The sequence below is a fragment of the Marmota monax genome, unplaced genomic scaffold, assembly GCF_021218885.2.
Source record: "Marmota monax isolate L192 unplaced genomic scaffold, Marmota_monax_Labrador192_F-V1.1 WCK01_AAM20220418_F8-fsc00114, whole genome shotgun sequence".
Classification (NCBI taxonomy): domain Eukaryota; kingdom Metazoa; phylum Chordata; class Mammalia; order Rodentia; family Sciuridae; genus Marmota; species Marmota monax.
Genome location: NW_026694943.1, coordinates 4,309,967 through 4,330,100, shown reverse-complemented (window position 1 = coordinate 4,330,100; position 20,134 = coordinate 4,309,967). Strand labels below are relative to the sequence as shown.

The 20,134-nt window shown below is 43.8% G+C and overlaps 1 protein-coding gene across 1 annotated transcript in view; it reads right to left on the bottom strand.

Annotated features, from left to right (window-relative positions):
• Akap12 (A-kinase anchoring protein 12) overlaps positions 1-17,564 on the bottom strand; it is an 88,925-nt gene extending 71,361 nt beyond the window's left edge. The window contains exon 1 of the mRNA XM_046427390.2: positions 17,237-17,564. Within this exon, the coding sequence (XP_046283346.1) occupies positions 17,237-17,398 (162 nt within the window). The 5' untranslated portion in view covers positions 17,399-17,564. The remainder of the gene's footprint in view (positions 1-17,236) is intronic.
• Between the last annotated feature and the right edge of the window lie 2,570 nt (positions 17,565-20,134).

The window sequence follows — 20,134 nt, the reverse complement described above, 5'->3', positions numbered from 1 at the left end:
AGCTCAGTGGTGGAACACCTGTCTAGAATGCACACGACCCTGGGTTTGATCCCGAGCACCACACAAATACAGGCCCAGATAAAAAACAAAAGAGGACCCACAAGGATTTGAAGGTTGAGTAAATAACCTATAAATTATAAATGTTAGCCTGACCTACAATGGAAGATTGCACAGAATTGAAAATTTCCCTTATAATAAAGGTACTTGGAGAAATGTCATCTTCCCTAATAAGCAAAAAGATCAATGATATTTATAGTACTAAACCCAGTTTTATACAGCTTCCAATTTTTATTTTTTTGCTTTAAATGCATACATTTGGGAATAAAGAGTCACATTATTTGAATAATGGCTATTTGCTTGGTCCCATGATGAGGTTCCTGGATCTGGCATAGTGGGACATCTGGGCGTGGGGCACCAGGGGGAGGAGGTGGGTGGCAAGAGTCAGGCAGGAATGTCACACCCTAAGGTATGGGTAGAACCACAGCAAGCCAGGAGGGCTGAGGAATGACCACATGCTCTCTCCATGCCTAGGGCATCTGAAGCCTGGAGACGGCTTTTTGGGGTTTGTTTTGTTTGGGGGGATTGAACCCACAGTCCAGTGCATGCTAAGCACAAGCTCTACCTCTGAGCTACACCCTCTGTTTCTGGAGTTTTTATGTTTTTGCTCTTTGCGTTTTTGTATTCTCCGTGTGTATGTGTGTATGAGAGAGAGAGGGCACACAAGAGCACCCCTTTGGACTGCTTGGGCCAGCATGATTAAGAAACCACTTCCTCCACCTTCAACCTTTCACACTATAAGTGACGGCCACCATTCCTGTTATTGTTGCCTATAAAAAGCCTTCATTAACTAGGATACCTTGCCAATCTGTGAGAACAGGTCTGGTGTCTTTTTAAGGCTGCAATCTAGAAATTTAATAAGTCTTAACGAAACAGATAAAAATGGCCCACATGGCTGGGCGCGGAGGTGCACACCTGTCATCCCAGCTACTTGCGAGGCTGAGGCAGGAGGATCCCACATCTGAGACAGCCTGGGCAACCTAGTGAGATCCTGTCTCAAACTGAAAATTTCAAAGGGCTAAGGATATGTATGGCTCAGTGGTAGAGTGCCCCTGGGTTCAATCCCCAGTACCAAAAAAAAAAAAAAAAAAAAAAAGGTATATACAATGGCTAAGAATACAAGATCTTATCAGTTGTTCCATATATCTCTAACTTAGTTTGCAAAACAAGTCACAGGCAATGAGACTGGCATTGTAGATCACCTAAAAACCCCTCAAAGTCCTCTGGAGTTTGGCACCTTGTGAACTCTGCCACACCAGCTGGTGCTCCATGCTGTTAACTGTCTCTCAGAGACCTGAAAATGTTAATGTGTGTTTTCTGCAGGACACAGAGGCACACAGCTGTAATCTCAGCCACCTGGGAGTCTGAGGCAGAAGGATCACAGTTCAAGCTTCGGTAACACACACACACACACACACACAATTAATGTCTTTTTTTTTAACCAGGAATTAAACTTGAGGGGCACTCAACCACTGAGCCCCACTCCCAGCCCTATTTTGTATTTTATTAAGAGACAGGGTCTCTGAGTTGCTTAGTGTCTCCCTTTTGCAGAGGCTGGCTTTGAACCCATGATCCTCTTGTCTCGGCCTCCTGAACATTTTTGGGTACTAGGATTGAACCCAGGCCCTCTCTACCACTGAAGTTCATTCTCAGTCATTTTAACTTTGAGAAAATCTGATTAAATTGCCCAGGCTGGCCTTGCACTTATGATCCTCCTGCCTCAGCCTCCTGAATAGCTGGGATGGTAGGCGGACAATACAGCACCTCACTCCCCAAATCTACACTTCTGACTTAAAATAGCAATGTCTGCCATTAAAATGTGACTGTGAGAACTAAGTACAATAGAGGTGCACCCCCCAAAAAGGTACTCTGTATCTGTGGATCTGCCCAATCTCGCATCCAAATATTTTTTCTAAATATGTATAGATTGTTTTTCTTGTTATCATTTCCTAAACCCTACAGTACAACAACTATTTATGCAAAAGCAATATGAAAATATTATGTCATCGCATCTAGGGGACTTGAGCATCTGAGGATTTGGGAATTCTTGGGGGTGCTGGAAGGAATACCCCACAAGCACATGGACTGTACCAGTGTAAAACCCAGTAAAATGCCATTTCTATTAATATGGAAAACAGGCATACAAGATTTTAATAGTCTTAAAAAGGTGAAATTTGGGGCTGGGGATGTGGCTCAAGCGGTAGCGCGCTCGCCTGGCACACGTACAGCCCGGGTTCGATCCTCAGCACCACATACAAACAAAGATGTTGTGTCCGCTGAGAACTAAAAAATAAATATTAAAATTCTCTCTTCTCTCTCTCTCTCTCAAAAAAAAAAAAAAGGTGAAATTTGAAGTTTTTAAAAGTTTGAAATCACCTAAAACCCTGGCATCCTCCCATCAAGTTGAGTGAGAATCAGCACAAAAAAATTGTACTGAAGAAAAGCGATTTTAAATACATATATGTCAATTTTAAAAATAAACACAGTTTAGGGCAAGGGAGGTAGTTCAGTGACACAGCACTTGCCTAGCATGTAAGGCCCTAGGTCCAATACCCAGTACTGCAAAAATAAACAAACACAATTTGATAGATACTAAGATATAAGAATTAGAGTTGCTCCTGACTAAGTGGCCAAAAGTAATCTTACAAGAATAGCCTTACATTGATTTTTAGGTTTTATAAATGAATGGCTTTCTTAAAAGTTTAGATGTTATCACCCCAGAATACAGGCTACTTTCTTTTGTAGTCATCAACCTACAACACTTGGTGATCAGACTTACGGAAAAAAATAAGTCAGGGTCCTTCTCAAGTTCTTATCTGCAGCTGAGATAAACCAGCTGGTCTGCTTCTAGCAAAGGAATTGTAAGCTTTGGGGACTTTTCCTTCTTCGTGACCATAAAAAGCAACAACCGGGGACATTTCCTTCTTCTTGAATTTGCCAGAGGAAGAATTTGCAACTCCATTCAAGAAGGCTGTTTGACCCTCCCCTGATCTTCGTCAAGTTCAGAGACAGTTACAATAGCTCCAGTATTCAGGCAGGAGCCGGGGTTTGAGGAACACAATAATTTACAGCTCTCAACTCCACAGTAGTCCAATTGTCTCTGGCCCCAGATAACACGGTTAAGGGAGAGTGTGAAGCTTAATGTGGCTTGCAGGAGGGTGATTAGCTCCACGGGAAATTAAGTGCCACAGAAATGGAGTCTATAAACAGTTATTACTTCAGCCTGAAATAAAAACTAAACAGGATGCAATTGTCTGGACTGTTGAACAATGAAGTTAATCAAAAGTGTGCTCAATCCAAAATTTTTAATTTTCCTTATTGTTGCCTCCTTTTCTGCTTTAGTTTCTACTACTTACGCCCTCTCAGCCAATGTTAGCCAGCCTTGATTTAATTTAATAAGGCCTAAAAATGTGCAATATCTCCTCTAGGGATAATGTAAGGAGTTTCCCAAATAATATACATTTTAAAATTAGCTAGATCCTACATTCTTCTGTTTTAACCAGAGAATAACAATCTCTCAATATTTGCTTAATTCTAAAATTAGAATTAAGTATATAAATCAAAATACTATCTACATGAACAAAATGAAAATCTACCTTCCTCCCACCCCTCGAAAAAAGAAAAGCTGGGTGTGGTGGCACATGCCTATAATCCCAGCAAAATAACAAATAAAAAAGGATTGTAGTTCAGGGGATTCATGTAGCCCAGATTCAATCCCTAGTGCAAAAAAAAAAAAAAAAAAGAATGAATGAATGAATGAATGAAGAGAGAAAATTTTCCTTGCAACTATTCTCTCAGTTCCAGATTAAGAATGTAAAGTCAGCCCAGCATAACAGGAAAAAAAAAATGAATATAAAGTCAGACTCGGAGTCCTCACATACACCCCCTAGTCATTAATGACAGGCTTCACACTGCTGATCACAATACTTGCAGAAGTTGCACCCTTGGGTTCAGCACTGTCCACAGCAGAGCCGCTACAGGTGACAGGAGGCTTCCCCCCACCCACCCAGTGCTGAGGATGGAACCCAGGGCCTCACCCATTAGGGAGCACTTGACCACTGAGCCACATAGCCCTTGGCTTCTTAAGAACTCTAATTGTGCTCTCTGACTTCAGCTTTCCAAACTATTCCCAGTAAAGACACCTATTCTACTTCTTCTTGCAGGGGCTGGGGGAGGGGAGTATATTAATAATAATAACACATTAAAGGTTCTGAAAAGTCCTGCAATGTTAGGGTCTGTAAACAAGTCAAGATGGCGCCTGGCATTTTGCAGAGGGAGTGGTTTGTGAAGTAACGCCAAGGAGCCATTAAGTGTGGAGATTCCTTATTGGTTGACTGCTGTATCTAGTTTATGTTAATTAAGATAAGCTGTGTGGAATGTATATATACCCCTCCTGTCCTACAATAAATGGCTCCCACTCCTGCTGTATCAATCTCCACAAGTTGCTTGTCACCCCCCCCCCACCCCCCGGTTATTTTGCTGCTGCCGGACTGCGGCACTGCAATTGGAAAAAAATCTATTAAGCATTAACTCAACTTTTTTCTGGACAATTTTTCACTCAGGAACAATATTTGTCCCACATGCTGAGGTTCTTTCCTGACTCGTTATTTTACTGGTTCCTTCTTTTAAACATCTTTGTTCTTCAAAGATTCACCATGAATTCTATTTCCTACACACCACTTTTGCTGGTACCCTTGTAGGTGCCCCCACGCCTCTGAGCCCTGTCATGTTTGAGCCAATTCAGGGCAAAATACTGTTTCCATGAGCTTAAGTCCACTAGAGACTGTGGGTTCCATGGTTTATGTAATTATAGTGACTCAAGTGAGTCTCCACACAGCTTAGCAATGACACAAATATCCCCAATCCCAATTCATTGAGAAGGACTGAGTTTCCTTTTCTCCCTGGATGTGCTTACACACACCATTTATTACCAGTTGCCGACTACTGTTTGAATAATTTCCATCCAGAGATCATGCAATTAAGAAAAAAGCATATTTTCAATCACACCTGTGAATTTTCTGGTCACAAGCTGATGACTCCAACTTTTAATTTTTGGCATTTGGGGTGCAGGCACATGTGGTTCACGGGGGACTTTGAGTCTAGCCCATCAGAGGCTGAGAAGTTAATTCTGCCACCTAATTTGCCTAGGAGTAAAGCACTCTGGGAAGGAAACCAGCTGGGTCCCCAAGATCCCAGGGACAGCTTGGGAAATTTTCTCCAACCAATGTAATTCTTTAAACCGTGACCTCCTTCCCTGAATACTTAGGCATTCTCTGCATTCCTGCCTGTCATGGAGGAATTGTTTATCAGGCCCAGTTCCAGAAGTGAACTTGAAATCTGTCACTATTGCAAGTCTAGATAAAATTGTCACCACAGACTCTCCACATAGGATCAAAACCTTTTGAGCATTCAAAAGACTCAGTGAGTCTTTAATTCGTATTTAGAGAATAACCCACCCTCATTTTAATCAAAGCAGAAAAGGTTTTCTTTATTACAAACAAAAGAAAGACTTGTCTAAAATTGCCATCAAACTGCATTCAGAGTAAACTTTCATGACTAGAGGTTTTTCAATGGAAAAAAAAAAAAGATATAAAACCAATCAACCTAGGTTTTTGCATCCATTATAGTCAATTATTTTTTGCTTACATTTCTACGCTATCTCATGTCAAGACTGAGGAAAGATGGGAGCAGTAGCTCACAACTGTAATCCCAGTGGCTCAGGACACTGAGGCAGGAGGATCCCAAGTTCAAGACCAGCCTCAGCAACTTAGTGAGATGCTGTCTCAAAATAAAAGATTAAAAAGGGCTGAGGATGGCCGGGTGTGGTGGTGCAGGCCTATAATCCCAGCTGCTTGGGAGGTGGAGGCAGGAGTAAGGCACTAAGCAACTCTGTGAGACCCTGTCTCTAAGTAAAATACAAAATAGGGCTGGGGCTGGGGCTCAGTGGTCGAGTGCCCCTGAGTTCAATTCCTAGTACCAAAAAAAAGTGGGGGAGCTGAGGCTTAGTGATTAAGTGCCCCCTGGGTTCAATTCCTTATACAAAAAAAAAAAAGCCTAATATTTTAAAAGGCTGGAGAAATATTGCAATAATCAGGACAAATTTTGTAAACTTTAGTAGTAATGCTCTCCACTGTTTTCCAATAACTAATATAAAGTAACAGAACTAGAATACAAATTTCCATTTTTTAATTTGTGTGTTTGTTGGTGGTACTGGGATTTGAACCCAGGGGCTCTTTACCACTCAGCTACCTCCTCAACCCTTTCTACTTTGAGAGTATCTCTCTGAATTGCTGAGGCTGGAGTCAATTGGGATAATAGGCATGCACCACCACATCTAGCTTACATTTATTTTTTTATTTTTTTAAAATATTTTTTAGTTGTCAATGGGTCTTTTATTTAATTTATTTACTTATATGCGGTGCTGGGGATTGAACCCAGGGCCTCACACATGCCAGGCAAGTGCTCTATCGCTGAGCCACAATCTGAGGAGTTTAAAGCCAGCCTCAGCAACTTAGTGAGGCCTTAAGCAAACTAGTGAGACCTTGTCTCTAAATAAACATATATATAAAAGAGCTGGGGGTGTAGCTCAGTGGTTAAGCACTCCTGGGTTCAATTGTTAGTAAACTCCCCCCCCCCCCAAAAAAAAAATAGAGATAAGCATCCCCAGGAAACCTCGTTTACTCACCTGCAAATGGACAGGATGCTGTTTGACCAGAGGCTTTCATTTTCAGGGGCACCCAGACTGCTGGAGTACAAGAGCCACTGCTGCAGGATGCAGTTCTGCTCTGCCAGAGGTTCATGCAGTGATAACGCCTTCATCAGTCCTTCTCTTCTCTAAGAAGGCTCACTCTGGTGGCACCTACCCTACTCCACAGCCATCGCGTTCTATAATGTTATCTTCTCTTATCTAACATGCTTGACCTCCCAAGGTGCCTCCCACCCCCACCACACCCCGTGTCTCTGCTCTGATGCAGACCAGGATTAAAGTTAATGAATTTCTAGATGCTTCTGCCATTACCCGGAGGAGTCAGCTGCCAAAAAGAAGTCCCAAGTTGTTGCTACTAAGGAATGCACTGGAAGGATACCTTATCCACAGGCGGGGTGGCACAGGCCTATAACCCCAGCTACTCAGGAGGCTAAGGCTGGAAGATTGCAAGTTTGGAGCCTGCCTCAAGAACTTGATGAGACCCTGTCTCAAAATAAAAATTTTAAAAAGGGGTGAGGTGACCTCAGTGGGAAGTACCCTGGGTTCAATCCCCAATGCTACAAAAAAAGAAAGAAAGAAAAAGAAAAAGAAAGAAATGGGAATGTGGTTCAGTGGTAAGCACGTGAAAAATTAAAAAGGCTCCACCTACCCTACTCTACCACTGAGCCACAATGCTCAGTTAGAGTGCTTGCCTAGCATGTGTGAGGCACTGGGTTCAATCCCCGGCACCATATAAAAATAAACAAATAAAATAAAGGTATCGTACCCATCTACAACTAAAAAAAATGTATCTAAAAAAAAGGGGGAGCTGGGGATGGAGCTCAGTGGTAGAGCACTTACCTAGTATGTGTAAGGTCTTTAGTACCTCCTTCAAAAAAAAAAGATATTTTAGGTGTAAATAGTTGTTGTTTGGCATGGTTTGTTAAACACCAATAGAAACCAGGACTGTGCGGAACTACTGTTTGACTACTGGAGAAATTAAGACACCCCATATTCCAAGTCTTCACACCTTGTTTGTTTGCTTTTTGTTGTTGTTGTTTTGGTTTGGTTTGGTTCGGTTGGCACTGGGCATTGAACCCAGGGGTCCTTTAACACTGAGCCACATCACCAGACCTTTTTATTTTTATTTATTATGTTTTAAGCTAGGGTCTCTCTAGGTTGCTGAGGTTGTGCAAAGCTGTGCCCAGCACACAGCCATTTTCCACTGTCCCCATACCAAGCTTGTATCCTGCACCACTCCCAGTGATCCTGCTGATGCCTGAGCCAACGCAGCACTGAGAAAGTGTCTGTGAACAGTGTCCCCTCGCCAGGCTCACTGCCCACCACTCAACTGGATGATGGTCCACTGGACTTGGCCCTATGGATGTTGCCTGGGCCAAGCCGGTGGGAACCCCAGGAGCTCATGGTCCACTCAGGGGAGCTTCTGCATCTTCGCTGTGCACATTATCAGAGGCCTTAAGTGGCTGTTGTCTATGTGGCCCCGGAACTGGCTGGCCACACCTTGATTTATCAACCTCTTCCCGTGATTCTCCTAAAAACATTCAATTCCTTTAGGCCTTGTACTTTCTGGCTTCCTGAGTAATGGCCTCTGATCTGCCTAGAACACTTTCCAAAATATTCTTTTTACAGTAATTATCTGAACACTTCACCAATAGATATGTGCAATATAATGGAAGTTCCCTTATCCATCAAACTCACTTGAATCTATGTTATTAATGATGGCTTCTACAGAGGTCTATCAACCTCACCTGGATTATGAGGTGCTCAGGGGCAAAGCTGTACTCTCACTTCTCAGCCTCCCTGGGACTCTAAACCTCTCAGTGCTCTTCCTATAGCTAAGTGGTTAGGAAATATCTACTTGATCTTTTTTTTTTCTTTTTACAGTACTGGGGATTGAGCCTGGGGTGCTCTAATACTGAGCTACAGCCCCCGCCCTTTTATATCTTGAGAAATGAGCTTGCTAAATTGCCAAGGCTGGCCTCAAACCCATGGTCCTGCCTGAGCCTGCCGACAGGCGAGAATCACAGTATGTTCCACCGCACTGGCTGTTCAAGTTTTCTTTACACATTGAACCCAGATGTCACTTATGGGAGGCAAACACTGGACCAGAGCTGTGTCTCAGCTGAAGGGCAGCACAGATCCGGCACCTTACGTAGCCTAATGGCATGTGTAGGGAAGCCTCCATCAGTAGCACTTGATTAAAATCATGCAGAAGGAATCTATTTTCTCGTCCAGGGGAGTGTGGAAGGAAATAGCTCCTCTTCCCGCTCCATCTTCATATGAAACCCTCCCTTCCACCCACACAAGCTCCAGCCTCAGTGACTGACCTGTCACCTAGGCCTGGACATGTCTTGCCAGGAAGGCTGTCGTCTTGAGCACCTGTCTCTGCCCCCACACACTGAGACGGTGCCCACATGGGGCACCCAGGAATACCTGATGGCCATTTCAAGACAACAGAACAGCAGGCCCTGGGACCGTTTGGGATTCTGACTCAATTAATCTAGGAGGGGGTCCAGTGGTATCTTTAAAAACTCCCCAAGTGATCCAACTGCACAGCCAGGTTTGGGAGGAAACATTTAATTTCTCAGCACTTCACAGTTTGCAGAGTGGGCAAATAACAAACAGAAGAGGAGCCAGTGAGTTGTAGTGATCTCTACTTCTTCCATTTTGGCTCATTTCATTTACAAATCAAAAACAAAACTGATATTTCACACCAGGATTAAGGTTAGGCAGAATGAAACTACAATGTTCTCCTCTTTCAAAAAACATCTCTCAGAGAAACCCTAAGGAAGACAAAAATCTTTGAACTCAAATGAATACTTGAATTAAGAGAAGCTTAAAAGTGCCTGGGAAAGACTGATTTACAGTGTTGTGGACACCTATGTTTTTCTGGGAAAACACATTTATTCCAGTTAACAGAGACAGGATGCTTCTTATGAGAATATAAAAGGAAGCTAGGCCCGGGACCAGGGCACATGCCTGTAATCCCAGCTACTAGGGAGGCTGAAGCAGGAAGATCTCATATGCAAGGCCAGCCTGGGAAACTGGGGGAGACCCTGTCTCAAAATAACTCTTTTTCAGGCCTCAAATTTGTGATCCTCCTATCTCAACCTCCCAGAGAGCTACGATTACAGGTGTGGGCCTGTAAAAAAGGGAGAAAAAAATGTTTCATTTTACCACTAAGCCATATCCCCAGCCCTTCTTATATTTTATTTAGAAATAGACTCTTGCTGAGTTTCTTAGAACCTTACTAAGTTGCTAAGGCTGGCTTTGAACTTGCAATCCTCCTGCCTCAGCCTCCCGAGCCGCTAAGATTACAGATGTGCACTACAGTGCCCATCCTCAAAATGAAATTTTAAAAAAGGGCTGGGGATGTAGCTCAGTGGTATGACACATGCCATGCATAGCCATGGTAAATTCCCAGCACTAAAAGGTAATAATAAATAGAAAGTGGCCAGGGAATGCCTGTAATCCCAGCAATATGGGAGGCGGAGGCAGGAGGATTGCAAGTTCAAGGCCAGCCTCAGAAATTCAGCAAGATCCTAAGCAACTTTAGTGAGGTCCTCTCTCCAAAAAATGAAATAAAAATAAAAAGGGCTGGGTTGCAGCTCAGAGGTCAAGTGCCTTTGGATTCCATACTCAACACCAGAAAAAAAAAAAAGAAAAAAAAAACATAAAGTGAATATTAAATGAATCTTGTTATACAATGATTTTATTTTTATTTTTTAATTGACATACCAATGTATAGCTGAAATTTATTAAATTATTGTAACAGGAGTTCACTTGATGCTTTGACTATATCCCTTGTGGCTTTGAAACTTACATTGCTTTTTTCTTTTTCCCAACCTTCTTTTTCCTAAACATATCCTTCCTGATCTCTTCTCCCTAATCTCATTTTCTCTGAATCACCTCTGTAAAAGCCCCCTATTCCTGTGGATGGGCAGAATTGCAGCCTCTGGGACAGGAGTCCCCTGTGTTTCTCCTTTACTAGCAAAGCAAGTATGGTTTTTTTGTCAAAACCATGTTCTTGTTAATGGATTGGCATCAGGAACAAGGACCAAGCTTTCAGCAACATTATCAGTCACCCTTCTATTAGATATACTAATGAATCAAAACCAAAAGGATAGTATAGGTACAAATCTTGTCCCTAAACATTCTCTAATGTAGTTCAAATTTTCAGGAAAACAGCCCAAGATCTAAATAAGTAGACAAGTCAAGTAATTAAAATAAAACCGTGGATTGCTCAAGAACTTGACAATAAGCATATGTAGTACGGGATTAGGTACTTCTTCCCTCCCCCAGTTCTTCACATATTTTTCTATTTTGTTATTTTAAAATGAAGCATATTCTAAACTGTAAGGTTATAAGAGAACTAAGAACCAGGTTCAAGGAAATTCAGTTTTGAGTGTTTCCAGAAATAAAAGTACGCCGAGTACTATAAATTCTAATTTCTCACTTCATGAATGACTACTGCGTATGGCATTATCAAGGTCAAGGATAAGCACCTTTTAGTTTTGATTTTTCTTGCATCAGAGTTCTCGAGCTACTGAATGCTTTAAAGCTGATGAAGGCCAATAAAAAGAAAAGCAACTTTATAGCCTCTTTGTGTGTGGTGTGGGGACTGAACGCAGAGCCTGCAACGTGCTGAGGACACGCTGTACTATTGAGCTATACCCTCAGCCCCCAAAACAAAACATCTTATTTCCATTTTGTTAACTGTCCTATCAAATATCAAACTGGGATAATCTTATATCATTTTATAAGCAATGAAGGCATAACAATTGCTCCACGCCAGGGCTGAGGGTATAGGACAGTGGGCAGACATGCCAAGCATGTAGTGAGGCCCAGAGCCCAATCCCCTATAATACAGCAAAAAGAAAAAGAAAAAGAAAAAAAGTTCCTTGATGCCAAATGGATGCACACTTGAGGGAAGCCTTTCAAGTGCAAGTTACCACTTTCTCACACATCTACCAGCTTAAAAGCTGCAGTGGACACAAGGGAAGACCCTGCAACCGCCCCCCCCCCCCCAGGCTCTCAGGCAATCACTACCTATTAAAATTTACCGGAGGCCCATTGGTTGCTGAGCTCCTACACTGGGCCCAAGAGACCAAACCAAAATGGAGACACTCGGGCTAAAAATTTCCATGCCTTCAAGATGAAACTAAGCTGTTTCTCTGACCTTCCCAGAAATATGATGACAGCTCAGTCCACAAACAAGACAGTTGGGGTTGACATAAATCAGTCCCTTCTGCATTAACCTTCACAAGCAGAGTGTCTGAGATCAACCAGTCCTTTCTGCTGTTTCTGGTTCCCTGAGTCCTTTTCTGTATATAAAGTCCACCTCCTCAGCTGCGCTACTAGAACACCCATTCTGTTTACAGAAGAAGGTGCTGCCAGATTCTGGGGTCACGAATAAATGCCTACTAAAACTGGGTGTGGTGAGGTGCACCTGGAGTTCCAGCCACTGGGGAGGTGAGGCCGGAGGATGGTTTGAGCCCTCGTAGTTCCAGTAGCCTGAGAAACACAGTGAGAGCCATCACAGAAAAAAAGAAAAGCCAATTAAGATCTTAAATTAGACGGGAATGGAGCACAGTAATAGAGCTAGGCCCTGGATTAGATAGTAGGTCCTGGGTTCAATCCCCAGCCCCACAAACAAAAAAATCTTTAATAAATTGGACACTAGGGTGCACACCTGTACTCCCAGCAACTCCAGGAGACTGAGGAAGTTGGATCACAAGTTCAAGGCCAGCCTCAGAAACTTATCGAGGACCTAAGCAACTTAGTGAGACCCTGTCTCAAAATAAAAAAACAAAAAGGGATGATTAAAACAAAAAAGTGATTAAACCACCCCTAGATTTAAGCCCCCATAAACTACCACCACCCCAAAAAAAATATCTTCAGCTAAGTTTGTTGTAATTCAGTTTTTTGAGGTTCTAGGAATTGAACCCGGAGGCACTATACCACTGAACTGCATCCTCAGCCAACCCCCTTCACCCCTTTTTTTTTCGTGACAGGGTCTTGCTAAATTGCCCAGACTGGCCTCAAACTTGTAGTCCTCCTGCCTCAGCCTCTAGAGTCTCTGGGATGACAGGTGTGCACCACCACACTCCGCTTATAAGTTGGTGTTTTGACAATCCTAAATGACCATCTTCATACCCACATCTCCAATTTTTGGTCTCTGTTCTAATAAGAAGGCAGTATTCTTTCACTCTGGGAAAAACCTGATGGTGTACGGGTCACCTCAGACACAAAATTCCTCAAATTCTAGTGATTCTAGCGTAAAACTAGCAACTCACATTAAGGCCGGTTTCATTCTCCACTCCCACTTTGTAAACACAGGGCCACTAGCACACTAGCACAGGCTGGGGAGGGACAGAAGTGCAGAGGAGCCCTGATTGTCTGTTTTAATGCAGACACACCCTTTAATTTAAATCGGACAATGGATTTTTCTGTTTGTCTAGATGGGCGCAGTAGCACACCTATAACTCCAGTGACTGGGGAGGCTGAGGAGGGAGGATTGCAAGCTTGAGTCCAGCCTCAGCAATTTAGTGAGACTCCGTCTGAAAATAAAATAAAAAGGGCTAGAAGAGCAACTCAGTGGTAGAGCTGCCCCTAGGATCCATCCCCAGTATCACAAAAACAAACAAACAAATAAATAAATAAAAACAAATGAGGAGTGAAGTGGGACTGTTTTTCTGGTACCCAGCAATTGTCAAAATGACCAAGTCTCAAAATTAAACCTGGCAAATAACTGGTCTAGCCACTTTCCCCCAGAATTTAGCCATGAAATTGGTAAAAGACTGGAAGACTCCTTTCATTTTATTACAATGCACCACAGATAAAGCACAGATAAAGCCCTGGGGGCATGTAAGTGTTAAGCTTGAAGGATGAAAGTCTTCCTCTCCATCTGACCAATATCAGGAGAATTCAACTAACAGTGTCTTTTTGAGATAAAGGCACTCATGAAAAGGACCTAGAAGTGTGACTCAGTGGTAGAGTATGTGCTTAGTTAGCATCATGGTCAAGGCCTTGGTTAGATGTCTAGCACCCAGATAAATAAATAAGTAAAATTGGCAAGAAAAAAGGAAAGTATGTTGTATTTGTTAAACAGACAACTTATAACGACATACTTGATATAAATATTAGATAGAAAAAAATCCACTAAAACCCTTTAATTAATAATCAGCATTCGATCCAAGAAAGAAAAACAATGTGTTATAGACTAAACCTCCCCGGAAGGTCCGAAGTTCAAGGTGTGATCTATAATTCAGGGGATATGGTCTAATCAGAACCATTTTTAATATATGTGTCTATTTGAGATGAAAAGCACTTCAAAACTATACACCAGGGCTGGGCCTGTAGCTCAGGGACAGAAGCTTGCCTAGCATGCGTGAGGCACTGGGTTCGATCCTTAGCACCATATACAAATAAACAAATAAAGACATTCTGTTAAAAAAAGGAAAAATAAGCAAATGATGAGAAAAGGAAAAGAGGATTTAAAAAAAACTGTACACTAATAAGGCAGAGAAATAGAAAGCACAGTATCCAAATCCGAGTTTTTTGCCAAAATTATTCACTTGAACAGATATGCCTGACATAGTCACCAAGATTAGACCAATAATGACAATGATAAGGTCAAAGGGTAAATTATTAAAAAAAAAAAAAAAGGAGATAGGCCAAGGTGTTCCCTACTAGACAGTCTCCAGCAAAACCAGAGGGCCAATGTCATCCTTTCTTTCCACAAATATTTACCGAAAGCCTACTACCCACCAGGCAGCATGCTACACATGTGAACTTTGTGAGCAAAACCAGCGGAGTTCCTGCCACTCACAACAGCCAGAACACCCAGGAGTCAAAGTCACTAAACCCACAAATTTGGAACTACTGAGAAGAAGAGTCCAAGGTGCTGTGGGAGCCCAGAGTGGCAGATGAGACCACTTCATAGGTCAAGAATTGGAGGTCGGGGGTGGGGTGGGGACAAGAGTTAGGTGTGCTGAGTCATTCTTAATTCTGGAGTCCTTTTGAAAAGACTTAGGTCTTCAAAACCTGAATAATAATAAATTCTGCTAGTTGAAATGAAAAACTGCATATATACTCCAAGGATACATGTAAGTGTATTGATTTGCCTCCAAATTGATAACTGGGAAACATGCCAACAAGTTCAATGATATTGTGGATGTCATTTAAGAGACTGCTTGGGTGTTTCAAGATGGTGGTTGACTATAGCGGAGAACAATAAGGTTATGGAAAAATGAAAAAAAAAAGGAGAATGGAAGGAATAATTTAAAGTAAACAAATATGAGTTGGGTATAGCGGCATACACCCGTTCATACCAGCAACTCAGAAGGCTGAGGCAGGAGGACTGCAAGTTTGAGGCCAGCCTTAGCAATTTAGTGAGACCCTGTCTCAAAATAAAAAATGGGCTGAGGATGTACCTCAGTGGCAGAGCTCCCCTGGGTTCAATCCCCAGTACAGCAAAAACAAATAAATAAAAATAAATACAAATTTATGGGGAAAGGGTTTTGTTCCATATTTCAGTGTAAACAGTTAATAAGACTTGAGGAGTATAAACACCAAAGGGGAAATGTCCCCTGATTCCAAGTTTTTAGCAATTATACTTTAAAATCACTTGCATAGCATGATTCTAAACTGGAGTCATTTTGACAGTTGTTGGCATCAAAACATAAGGGACAAGTAGACCTCAAAAAGGATGATTCCTTGGGCCAGAGTTTAAGTACTTATAGAAAATCTATGAATCAGAGGTTTCTAGGGACCATGGATTTTACAAGTAACTATGAGTTAAAGACTGTAGGTAAATAAAGCTGGGTGTGGCGGTGCACACCTTAACCCCAGCAACTCTGGAACCTAAGGAAGGAGGATCCAAGTTCCAGGCCAGCCTCAGCAATTTACAGGGAGCTTGTCTCAAAATAAAAAGGACTGGGATTGCAGCTCAGTGGTAAAGTGCCCTGGATTTGATCCAGTACCAAAACAATTTTTTTAAAGGCTGGAGATTTCTATTATTAAGAACAGTCTCTCTCTCTCTCTCTCTCTCTAGGTGTGGTCAGGTCTGTAATCTCAGCAACTGGGGAGGCTGAGGCACAGGGAATCACAAGTTCCAGGCCAATTGGGCAATTTAGCAATCCTCAAGTTTCAGAATTAAAAAATAAAGGCTGGGGATGTGACTGTGTGGTTAAACGCCTCTGTGTTCAACTCCCAACACAAACAAAAAGAAAAAAATTAAAAATAAAAACGACAGCCTTTCAGCTCAGACTAGGTCAGATAAAGAGGTCATAGTTCTACAAAATTTACCTAGATCTCATTTTTTTCACCTTTTTTGGGGAGGTGGGGGAAAGTATTGGGAATCCCATGCACCCAAAGCCCCATGCATGCTAGGCAAGCTGTCTACAACTGAGCTACACCCAGTTCCCCTAACATCACTCTTAAAGGTCCTCATTACTCTGTCCTCAAATGCAACACGAGGGTTGTTTTTAATAGTATTAAGTATGATTGTCCACATCTCTCCCAAAATGGGTTGGGTGAAGCTTTGCTAATGAACACATATTCTGCAAAACAGGTCTCAGATACAACGATCAGAACAAGACACAATCTTAGCGGCTGTGCTGGCCCAGATGAAATATTCCAGCTATGAATCCTGAAGGCTACGAAATGCAGTATTTCCAAAGAGTTTCTAGCACTGCCTTCATAGCAAAGAGTCAGGGTATGCTCATTTACGCCTTAGACCGCATCCTTGGAGAACTTCAAACTACTCCTTCAGTTTTGTCCAACTGAGTCCCACAGGCAGTGAACCGAGCAAAAGGGAGGGCAGGGCGCCGGCTTGCTTTCAAAATCTGTCATTCCTTTCAGAAATGCTGCATCTGCCCAGGTTTTCTCTGGCTCAGAGGGAGCTACACCCTAGGCTCTCTGCATCAGGAAGGCGACATCTGCTCCAGCCGCTGCTGCAGGAGCACTGGGTACCAAACCCTGCGGCTCAGGCGCAGCTGGTGGAAAGGGCTGCACCCGGCGGAAAACCGAGGATGGCGGTTCGCGGGGCTCCAGCGCCTACCCGGCCCCACCGCAGACCTTCCCACCGCCGACCTTCCCCGGGGAGCTCCAGATGCCCGGCGGGTGGTCAGTTCTCCACGGATGCCCCACACAGCCCATCAACCTGGGCTGAATGGCTCCCACCGGAAGAGTAGAGAAAAGCTCGGGAGCGGTGGGCAGGGGCGGATTTTATTACTGCGGATGGCGCAGTCGCCTCCCCTAGAGACCCACGACAAAGATGCAAGTCCCCAGCCGCGCTCGCTGCTGTTCTGGCCCCGCCCCGGCGCGAAAGACCCTGCAAAGCCTAGCCAGAGGGGTTCGCGCTGTGAGTTTGCAGAAGGGCTGGACCGACTGGGAAGTTCTCCCCGGCGGAAATCGGAGGGACCCCTCCGTCCCCGCCTCCCCGGGGCAGGTGGCCGCGCTCGCCCGTACCTTGGTGGAGGGGTCCGCGGCGATGATGGTGGGGTCCTCTGACGTGTCCGGAGCCGCCTCCGCCGAGGGGCCGCCGCTGATGAGCTCGGGCTCGGCCGGTGCGTCGCTCCCCTCCGGCGGCTGCTCCGGGCTCCGCTGCTCGGTAGAGCTCCCGGCACCCATGGCTCCCCTGGCTCTCCCGCGCCCAGCCGCCCGGTAACGCCTTCCCCCAAATCGCAGGGCCGCGGGCAGACCGAGAAGACGTGCCCGCTAGGTCCCAAGAGCGCCTTCCCCTCCGCGGTCCTCCTGCGAACGCGCCCCGACTGAGAATGAAGGAGACGCGCTCACGGCAAACTCCTTAAAAGAAAAAAAAAAAAAAAAGCCACCTCTTAGCCTCCTCCCCCCCGCCTTGTTTTTCCCTCGCTTCATCACATGAGCGCAGCCCCAGACACGCCTTGCAGCAGCATCTCCCCCCAGGCTGCTAGGACCAGAGGCGCGGCCAGACGCCACCCAGGTCCTGGCCAGCAGCCAGCACGGCCCCCAGGGCGCCTCCCGCTCCCAACGGGCAGAGCACTGCGGGGACGACCCAGGCAGGGCTGCAGAAGGTGGGGAGACAGCCAGAAAGAGGGGGAGTCAAAAGCTTTCCTGGGACATTCAGGGAACTGGGTTTTATTCAATGATTGATAACCCGAAGCAGGAGCTTCTGCTGGGGCTGCCTTGCCACTCGCCCAACAAGGAACCCAGATCCTCGTTTGCTTTCCTTCGGCTTGTGTTTGATTCTAAACATTTGTTCCTGCTTCCTCCCCATTAGCAGGATAAAGGCAAACGCTCCTGCTCCCCTCCGGAGTCTGACCATATTAGGGCAGCTCACGTGGCAGGAGCTGAGAATTGAGAGGTTAACGCAGTCAGGCCACCTATGAGGTGGGCCTTGAGGCCCCGAGCTCGCCCATCATCCCCAGCCAGTGATGTCAGCTGATGCCGTCAGCAGCACCCGCTGCCCTCCTTCCCTAGGCAATATGGGGGGAAATGAGCCTGTTACTGGAAATGTGCCTGTCCTCCTTTGACGGCCTGATGCTAGAGGTTACCCATCCGGGCCACTTGTCTCGTGTGATGCTGAAACATGGTGACCTAGGTCTGTTCATTGGCCATCAGTATTCTCAAAATGTGAAGAATTGAACCTGTAATCTCAGCGACTGGGGAGGCTGAGACAGGAGATCACAAGTTCGAAGCCAGCCTGGGCAATCTGGCAAGACTCTGTCTCAAAATAAAGAAAACAAAAAAGGGCTGGAGATGTAGCTCAGTGGTAAGTGGTAGAACACCATCAGGTTCAATTCCCAGGACCAACTAAAAAAAGAAGAAGAAAAAGAGAATACTACCAGCCTAAGTAGAATGCATTCTTTTCCTTCCTCCTCTTAAATATAATATTTATTATATGAACATAGCAGGCAGTAGATAAATACTTGAACTACATTCAGTTTTTAGCTGGATTATTTGGCACATACGCAGGAAGGTGCTGGGGCTGAAGTGCATAATGACCCCAGACCTGGGAACCAAGTTCCTGAATTCTCATAAATAGTCGTACCCTCCATAAAAATGAAGAAACTTTGGCTAGAATGGAGCATAGTGGTAAAGTGTCTGCCTCATATGGGGGAAGGGTAGGGTTAGATCCTGCACCAAAAAAGAAAAGTATGAGAAACTTGCCTGGCACAGTGGTACTTACATACCTGTAATCCCAAGACTCCAAGGCTGGGGCACAAGGATGCAGATTCAAGGCCTCAGCAATTTAGCAAGACCTTGTCTCAAAATAAAAACTATAAAAGGATGGGGTGTAGCTCAGAAATAGGGTATCCCTAGGTTCAATCCCCACTACTACAAACAATAAAGAAAAAAATGAAGAAATTTTTAGAACATCAGAACTAGATGCCAGATAAATAAATGTCCCATCCCCTGATTTAGTATAAGTTAGTACTGACTTGATGTAAGCAGTAGTTCATAGACAGGATACTTTGGGCCTAATTAATTGTGAGTGTTATATTGATACCAGTGGTTAGTTATCCAGTGTAAAATTCTACTGTATTCATCATGCTTATTTGAATGTGTATGCAAAGGCCAATTTCTCTAGAAGTTATATCTTCAGAAACAGGTGCAAGATCTTTGGTCTTAGGAATTTACAAGCACTTACTCACTTCAATGGAAGTTTTTTAAAAATATTGTAGATGGACACAATAACTTTATTTTATTTATTTATATGTGGTACTGAGGATCAAACCCAGTGCCTCACATGTACTAGGCGAGCCCTCTACCATTGAGCTACAACCCCAGCCCCCAACTGAAATTTTGACTATTTAGGAAACACTAGAGTTCTCATTCTGGGCCAGGCACTGTCCAAAGCCCTTTGCATATATAATCACATATAATCCTTACAATAATTCCATGATGTAGATGCTTTCATTCTCCTTTTACCAATGGGGAGGCGGAAACTCTAGACTCAGAGAAATTAAACATGTGCCCAAGGTATCAGAGCTGTAAATAGAAGAGCAAGGAGTTCAACTGGCATGTAACTTCAAAGTCATATTCAATCACTGCACAACATCTCATCCCCCTTCTATTTGAAGCTTCTTCTCAGGGTTGTAGCTGACAAGTGACATTCAGACCTTGCTTACGATGATAAGAGCTTTAAAATTCTGTTAAAGACTATTTGAGGCCTGGGGGTGTAGCTCAGTGGCTGACCACATGTGCATGTGGGAGATACTGAGTTCCATCCCTCACACCAAGGAAAAAGAAAAGAAAAGCCTGTTTGAGAACAATTAAAGTCAGCACATTTGAAAATGTATCAGTAGATAGTACAAATATTATCAAAACTTTCCCATTCTGTAAGATTATATTTACTTGATTCTTGGCAAATTCTTGACAAAGCTT